Source organism: Papaver somniferum, chromosome 8 (genome assembly GCF_003573695.1).
Source record: "Papaver somniferum cultivar HN1 chromosome 8, ASM357369v1, whole genome shotgun sequence".
Taxonomy (NCBI): domain Eukaryota; kingdom Viridiplantae; phylum Streptophyta; class Magnoliopsida; order Ranunculales; family Papaveraceae; genus Papaver; species Papaver somniferum.
In genome coordinates, this window is record NC_039365.1 from 368,136 (window position 1) to 377,217 (window position 9,082).

Genomic DNA, 9,082 nt, shown 5'->3' on the forward strand with positions numbered 1-9,082 from the left:
AAATATATAATTATAAATATATTTTGGGAACATCTGTTTACGCTTGTTTTATTTATATCTGTTGTTAGAAATTTAAATGATCAGAATGAATCTAGTGTGTAATTTTGGAATAAAATACATGCTTAACTAGCTTAGATATATTAGATTAAAGTGAGCACATAGATGACGATTATTAAGAAGATAAAAATGGAGTCCCTATCATTACAGGACATTCTTTGGACTGTAATGGATGGACGACTTTTCTCCACGAATTTAATTATAAATAAAATATTAATGTCTTGTCTTTTTTTTTTCACAAAATTGGTCAAAAAGACCAATTGCAACAAATCGTGTGTGAAATATATACTTAGGTTTAGATATTGTTCATATAGCCAAAAAAACAAAAAAATACTGTTCATTTAGCCAAAATGGATATTTCACCCAGAATCTTTTTTATTTATTAACCTGAAGAGACAAATATGTCCCTATCTTCTACAAATATTTACAGCGTTGGGTTAGTAAAGGTTGGAAAATAAATAGAGTACTACTACTACAAAAAACAAAGTACTACTACTACCAAAAACAGAGTACTACAAAAAAAACAGAGTGGTACAAAAATCAGAGTACTACTACCACAACAGAGTACTACAAAAAAAACAAAGTACTACAAAAAAAAAAAACAGAGTTCCAACTTCTTATGCTTCTTTTACTCCTTCCTCTGGAAGAACAAAAACTGAAAAAAAAAAACAGAGCAAAAAAACAGAGTACACGTATTTTATTTGATATATGCTTAGTCGGGATAAAACACACATACATGGGAACTACCTACCATAATCTGAGATTCAAGAACATGACTCAGCCACATCAATCTCTGCAAGGAAGAAAAAAAGAGCATCACCGGCGAACAATACCGCACACCACCTGTTCGTTTATGTCTTTCTAACTGAAATAGGGTTAGTATTTTCATCTCTAATCACATATGCCTCTGGGATCACTACAGATTAGATATAGAAATACTAACACATATCAATTGGGAGTGGACATATGAATCACGTTGGACACAGAATGCGAACATCCCCAGCTTAAGTGCAGATATTTCAAAGATCATCTTCATTTCCCTGCACCAGAAATATGCAAAAGTTAATAATATATCAGTGACCCTATAAGAGATTTCCGAGAGGCATAGTTTGTAAGAAAAATGGTGAGCATATTAAAGAAAAAGAGAAAATCAAAAACACCTGGAAATTAACTTTACATAAAAAAAAACCCTGAAGATTATCTATTGGATTCCTTTGGGTGGGATTTAGTTGGGGAATATAAGCCTAACTGAAGACACAAAACCCCTATCATCGATTTTATCCTTATCAATTTCAATAACAACAAATTTTTAATGAGTCAAATACCTCTAAACCCAAAAGCTTAATCGAAACTTTGGATTTTAAATTTTATAGCTAGGGTTTGACGAACCTTTACCTCAACAACAACAACAATGACATTAGGTAGATACAATCTTTTAAGAGGCTTGGTCTTTTCTCTGCAAGTATCAAAGCACACACACCAGAACTCATTGCCCCATTGTTGTAGCTTCTCTGGTAGCAACACCAGCAACAGCTCTGCAACCACCACTGAAAAACATAACCTAAGAGCAGTAACATATGTATGTCTAAACTCTAAAGCCAAAATTATATACTACCAAATATATATGCAAGCGGTAAGCGTTATTTTACAGCAAGTGAATGCAACAAAGACTGAAGTTGTGAATCTCATTTGTAGCGGTAGTACTGTCAGGACAACGAACACTTTTCCTAGTGGTAGTAAGATAATCCGCATAAACTGTCGTTAAGAAAGTAGGACTTGTAACGAACAATAAAGTATTAAGGCAGATAAAAGTATAGAAAGTCAGTCAATAAAACATGATGAAACTGGTTTCATCCCATCCTAAATATCGATGAAACCAAATTTAACTAAATTTAAAACAGGATGTAACTGGTTTCATCCTAGTTTAAACATGGGTGAAAACAAATTCAAAAAATTTTAAAACATGATGAAACTGGTTTCATCCCAGCCTAAATATCGATGAAACCAAATTCAACTAAATTTAAAACATGATGTAACTGGTTTCATCCTAGTTTAAAATGGGTGAAACCAAATTCAACCCAATTTAGTATAGGATCCTAGTTTAAAGTGGGTGAAACCAAATTCAACCCAATTTAGTATAGGATGAAACCCAATTTCATCCTAGGATGAAACCAAATTCCATCCTTTGGTTCTTTACATCTATCTTCGTGGTTAGTCTATACACAAGATTTTGCAGTCTCTTTACCTCTTCATGTAAACAGGTTTCCATCAAACTCGAAGTAGCGATAATCTATACGGCAAACAATAACAATGAGACGAAAATTAAGTTACTGCTCTTAGCTTATGTTTCATCCAAAAGAAACACAAGATGAAAACAAGAACAATCAAACCAAATCTGCTCTGACGACATGTCAATAGTGGGCAACACAAGATGAAACAGTGTTTCATCCAAAGGAAACACATGATGAAACCAGAATCATCCAGTGGAAGCAGATGCTGGAACCGGAAAATGCATCGGAACGTGCACTAAGATGAGAAATATTCAACAGAAACTCAATTGCATCATATTTTATACTACTATGTACACAAATTCACAAAATGCAAATTAGTGTGTTTACAGATCGATACATTAACAAGAAAATTGACATATACATTTCACATTTATAAACAATGAAACCAGTTTTGTTCTAGTTTACATAGAAATAAAACCAATTTTATCATGTTATTGAACAAGAACCCTTACCTAAAAGGAAAAGAAAAATGAGTATATCCACATTTCCAGAAGAAGAAAAAAATCAATCAATTTACACATTAAAACAGGACAGTTTAAAACTGGATGGAATCATATTCAAGACCCGATTGACATGAACTGAAGAGAAATGCTACACTGACCTCTTGATATTAGTTGGAGATGGCTCAGGGATTACTGCCTCCATATAAGCCTCAGTTAACTCCTGCTTGATTTGAGTTATCCGAGGAGCTTTAAAATCCATATACACCCTTTGAAATAAAATGATCACAACACAAACATACAACACCAATGCCCCAATTCTCTTTGATTCCCAATTCTTAACATCCTAAGCATAATTCCAAGAAAAAAAATGTTCATTTTCGCATCCAAAATGACAGCAAAGTGTACAAAATGGTATGAATTGAAGAAAAGGGTTATACCTTTCAGTGGTCAAGCTTGTTCCAATCAACAAACCCAGGTAGCAATTCAAACCTAAAACGATGAATCACAGCCCCACTCTTGTTTTTCACATCACTAACAAACAAAATCACTTTTCCTATTATCTTCATTTAAATCAAATCCAGTTTCTTTTTTCACTGATTTACCAAAACTTGAGAAGAATCGTTCAGACCCACGACGAATTGAGCGAGAAATTCACGACCAAGACAAATTATTAGACTCATTTTCAGAATCCCCAGTAGATGGTGATGAAGAAGAAGCTCGAAAGATGAGTTTTTTATGGGAAATTTTGGTTGTTCTTTTTTGTGGATTGAGAAATAGAGATAGAATTGATTGGTAGTATGAGAATTTTGAAGAAACTGAAAGTGGGTTGAGAAATAGAGATAGATTTGATTGGTGGTATGAGAATTTTGAAGAAACTGAAATTGGGTTTTGTCTGTAATGGATAGTAAGAATAGCAAATTGGTGGAGCTGGTTGTGGTGAAGTTTTTTTGAAGAGGGAGTTTGATTTTCCACGGTGTTGATGGCGGCAATGGAGAACGAGAGCTGGTTTCAGATCTGTTTTATGTTCAGGGTGACGAAGAAGACGAGAGAAGAAATGGGTTTTCTGTGATATGAAGGGCAGTAACGTAAACTCAATATTGAAAGATTCCTTTAGACATTTGACCCAGGCCGTATCCTAACTGTCCATATGACCCAGAAAACACCCAATTTTGGCTATATAGCCCATTTTCTGTTTTTTTTTTCCCTTTATTTTCCTACCAAGACCATGAACCAAACGAGCTCTCAATTCCCAAGCATCAAAGAGAATTGGCCGATCTTAATCCGTATTTTAACGGTATATGATGGTCAAAAATTTTTGGTTAAAGCTTGTTAAAATCAAACAGAGATCAACGAATTCTGACACCGACGCACTGCATAGTGAACTCAAACCTAATGAACAATGTCAATAGACATCGCCATATATTAACAGTGTTAAAAGATAAAAAATTGTGCTTGATAACACTTGACACTCCACATTAGACATAATCTTGAATTAAAAATGATGATCAAACTAAAAACTATACAAACCCAAGATTTCGAATCAACAAATCACACAAGCATTTGGATTTTCTTCGCAACTCTCGACATAATAACGTGGTGGATTAGCTAGTTGTTGTTCCGGCGTGCATTTCGGTGGCTCTGCTTTTTTCGGTGGCTCTTCTTTCTTCGGTTCTTCTTTTTTCGGTTCTTCTTTCGGCCCAACCGATATTATCGTTGTATGACAATGTTTTCTCAGTTTGTTTACAACCTCAACTGGATCAACATCTCCGATTACTGTCATTTTTGATTCTTTCGAATCCACCGCAACTGATTCAACCCCTGTAAATAATCCAATTTATAATCACAACTAAAATTATATTGCTGACAAATTTTGAATTCATCAAAAATTAATTTGAAAATCTTGAACCTGAAAGCCCAGAAACAGATTTCATGGCTTTTTGTTTGCACTTATCATCGTGTATATCCAACTTTAGTATAACTTTCTGTTACAAAAACAAAAAAGATGAAAATTTAATTAGAAGATGAAGATGGAAACTGAAAAGACTCTGTTTCTTCTTTTTCTCAAAGTGATGAATCAATGATCAAAATTCAAAAAACCCATGAAGAATCCAACAGAAATTGTATAGTTTCGATCAAAATTCAGCTCAATTGATGACAAAAATGAATCTTTGTAGTTGTTTACACACAAAAATCTTGGGTTGACTATGCTAAAGGTTAGACAAATTCAAGAAAATTCGTAGATGAAGAATCTTAATAAGAAATTTAGTACGTGTTCTTACCTTCATTGTTGAAAATCGATGGTGAAGTGATGAGCACTTGAGTTTAGTAGTACTAAGATTAAGAAAAAGGATTAGCGATGGAGAGGTGCAGAGGACGGTTCAAGGATGGATTGAAATACAAGATTTATACCAACGGAGCGTTGAAAACTAGGTCCTGGGGGAATCTCGATTCGTAAGCCGACATCCAATTAGAACACGTGGCTCTGAGTCACTTGCTACCCGAATAGTACATGTGGTTCTTACTTATAACCGATTTACTGTAACAATAAAATACTCTGGGTCTAAGGAAAAAGGATATTTTTATTTTTCCATTTTTGTATAGAAAAAAGGTGAAACTAAAAGAAATGAGAGTATCACTTTTTATGGGTCCTAGGAAGTAAATAATGAGAGCTAACAATAAAAAAAATATTCTTTATTATTAAATTATCTCATTTAAATTGAGGTTTGGATTCTTACATGATAGAAGTGGTAGATAAACATACCCTCCTGTTTCATCATTGTACATCGCACACTGATATAACCAATTTACAATGTTAATTTTTTGATCTACATGAAACCAAAAAAAACGAAAAAGACTAATCTGATTAATGGTATTTTGATTAATCTTCAACCATTTAGAGGCTTGTTCTTCAGTAAGATGAAATCCGTTGTAGAAGTAGTTTCCCTTAATCATTGTGATCACGATCCATTTTGATAGCCATTGATCTTCTATATATAAAGCCTGATCATCGTCATGTCGGAATTGATCGTCTTCAAAGATATACTTGAATCTCTCATCGGATTTCAATATAAGAGCACATAGGCTATAATAAAAACACACTAGTGGCTAATAGAATTGAAATTATTAGAAGGCATAGAACATGCATTGTATATAGAATAACAGAAACATAAATATAAATTCTAAAACCTAAAACAAGGTGATTTTTATTGAAAGCAGAAAAGTTTATTATAAATTACAAACCCAAATTTACTAGAAAAAAGATCTGATATATCAGATTCAATCCAAGTAAATATAGGTTTGAAGACGAAAAAGATTGAATAGATAGAAAAAATCAGGTTTGAATAGTTTTTTTTGGAAAAAACGGTTATGTAGGGAATTTAGGAGAGAGGATTCTGAACAAGATCTTAATAGTCTCCACTATAATACTATATTATATGAAATCTTGGGGACTAATATGGATATGACAACGGCCTTTTAAACATCATCATAACCATTTTTTTTTGTATTAGTTATGGGCTTATGGTATTAGACTTATTGTTATATATAAAAACATGATTTCATCAAATTCAGTATGTCTTACTCTTACGAATCGCTTGTGAAGATGATGTTATCTTAGAAATGCATTTTAAGAAAAACAAAAAAAAAGGGAAACAAAGATCAACAATTTCTGAAATCGACTTATAATATATTTTACGAAAGGTTAAAAAGATGAAATGAAAGTCAACAACACTGAGATCGACTTGTAACATATTTTACCAAAAATAAAATAGATGAAACAGAGATCACCAAATTCTGAAAACGACTTGTAACAAATTTTACCAAATAATGAAAAAGATGAAACATAAATCAACAAAGTCTATAACCGACTCTATGTATGTTAAACTTAAATTTAAGTGTCATGGAACAATAGATATCACCATCAACCAATATTGTACTCTAAATATTTCTCAAATGGGAGCATACTAATTTTGTGCTTGATGACACTTCAATGTTGGATGATAATAGTCTCAAAGTCATTTCAATTTCAAAGCAATTCAATTCAATTTCTCAACATTATGAAATTTCCTATTCAACACGGTGAAACAATGAAATAAGTTTATGTGTTTTTCACTTCCACATTACAACACATCACCTTGGATTGAAACTAATACTAATAGTAAAAATAAAATCTATACAAACCCAAGATTTTTGAATCAACAAATGAAACCAATTAAGGGTTTAATTCTTATCCTAATTCAATGGGTTCTCTTCTCATCAAAATCCAATCTTTTTCTACCCTCCTAACAAATAACACAAGCATTAGGATTTTCTTCACAGCTCTGAACATAGTAGCGGGAAGTCATACGAGGATCATAATAAGGTGTTGCCATTTGACAATTGTAAGCTTTATAAGCAGCAGCAGCAAGATCAGCTGTTTGTTGTTCAAGAGTTTTCTTTGGTTCTTCCTTCTTCTTCTCTGGTTCTTTTGCTGGTCCAACTGAAACAATTGTTGTGTGACAGAGTTTTCTGAGTTTACTAACGATATCAATTGGATCGACATCTCCAATTACTGTCAACTTCTTTTCTTTCATGTCCACTGATACTGATTCAACCCCTGTAATTGAATTCCAAATTTTAATTAGAAAAACAGTAATTGAAATTAAATTTCGAAATCGGGTTTCATTGAATTGGACAGTACCTGAAACGCCAGAAACAGATTTCATGGCTTTTTGCTTGCATCTGTCATCATGTAAATCCAGAGAAACTATAACTTTCTGTCACAGAAACCAGATTAAATGTTAATTAGATGATGAAGATAGATTAATTACATCATTACATTGTAAAGGACAAGAAAAGTGGGAAACTGAAAAGACTCTGTTCTTCTTTTTGTCAAAGTGGAAATGAATGATGAGTTTTTTGTTCATTAAAGTACAATTCTCAAAAAACCCATGAAGAATCCTTGGATTTGTATCAAAAATTCAACTCTGTTTTACAATTAAAAACATGATTTCAAACAACCATAGAAATTTCAGAATTCAAATTAAAGAGAGTGAGTATCTGAGTTTATTACCTTCATTGTTTTTCCTCTGAAAATTGATTGAAAGAACTGCTACTTCACTAGTAGTAGCAGTGATGAAGCTTTAAATAAACAAATGGAGAGAATTGCTGCCTGAGAGAGATAGATACAGAGGTTCAGAGAGTTTGAAAAGAGGTGAAGGTTGAAACTTGATGACACAAATGAAAGAGAGACGGAATTTATAAACAAAAGATCTTGTCATTTACTATAAAACTCCCTTGGGAAAAGAGAGGAGGACCGTCGTCCCTATGAACTTGATTTTTATTGGCAAGAAGACGTTTCCAAGAAGGTGCTGGAACGACAACACTGCTCGTTGACTTGACTTCACTTCACTGCGACTTGAACTCGCACCTATCATCATCACTCACTCCCTGTGATTTTTTCTGCATTATCAATTTTCTTTTTCCTAAGTCTCGATGGATTGGATATGGCACCTGATTTAGTGAATATGCTTTCCAATCCCGATACTTAAAAGCTGAGCTGCAGCTTTACCATTGAGAGTGGGGAGTCAGATAGTGGGCTTTAATTTCTATATCACTACTTGACATCCACCTTGACTTTGGTCAATAAATTTGGACAAGTCCAGTTCTGTGGATAGGTAAAACCTCGTCCACTCAGCTTATGGAGGTATTCTTGTCCGGTTTGGAAGAAGATGCTGTTTTCGCAACATTCTTTTCTGACATTAATTGCTGATGTCCAATTGTATTAATCAGACTATCTCTTCAATGGGTTCTTCTGGGGTTGCTGTTGCTTCCATTTCAACGCGACCACGCGCATTCGGTTTGATGAATTAAGACGGCTAAAATGTGGATTTTCAGATTCCTAGTGACAACGCTTGATTGATTGATAACATACTACACACAAATACACCTCAGAAGAACTAGCTAGTGGTAACCGTGTAAGACGTACACCTCATGTGCTGCTAATAAATTAATTGGACGACAACACTGCTCGTTGACTTGACTTTGATCTCGCACCATGAATCCCTGCAGTTCTTTTTTTCTCGTTAGTCGTTACCCTTCTACGACACGAATTTTTTACCCCAAGAAAACTAGACAGTAAAATGGAAATTGTTGGAATTTGCATCAATGTGATTGGGAGCCCAAAAGATAGAGAAGGACCAATTATTTCTCCCCAGAGTAGAGTTGCCTTATTAGATCTGGTGATGGATTTTGATGCAAATGCCAATGAACAGGGACGAAATGATGGGAATACGACACGTATGTCAAATGTCC

The 9,082-nt window shown here is 33.7% G+C and overlaps 2 protein-coding genes across 2 annotated transcripts; both read right to left on the minus strand.

Moving 5' to 3' along the window:
• Window positions 1–4,166: 4,166 nt before the first annotated feature.
• LOC113306270 (heavy metal-associated isoprenylated plant protein 39-like) lies at window positions 4,167–5,211 on the minus strand. The gene is made up of 3 exons (XM_026555228.1): window positions 5,071–5,211; window positions 4,698–4,773; window positions 4,167–4,609 (listed from the first exon to the last, which is right to left on the minus strand). Exons 1-3 carry the CDS (start codon window positions 5,074–5,076, stop codon window positions 4,332–4,334), a joined length of 360 nt encoding a protein of 119 aa, XP_026411013.1. The 5' UTR covers window positions 5,077–5,211; the 3' UTR covers window positions 4,167–4,331.
• Window positions 5,212–6,807: 1,596 nt separating this feature from the next.
• On the minus strand, window positions 6,808–8,011 carry LOC113302916 (heavy metal-associated isoprenylated plant protein 39-like). The gene is made up of 3 exons (XM_026551882.1): window positions 7,842–8,011; window positions 7,470–7,545; window positions 6,808–7,385 (listed from the first exon to the last, which is right to left on the minus strand). The coding sequence occupies exons 1-3, from the start codon at window positions 7,845–7,847 to the stop codon at window positions 7,072–7,074; spliced, it is 396 nt and encodes a 131-aa protein (XP_026407667.1). The 5' UTR covers window positions 7,848–8,011; the 3' UTR covers window positions 6,808–7,071.
• Between the last annotated feature and the right edge of the window lie 1,071 nt (window positions 8,012–9,082).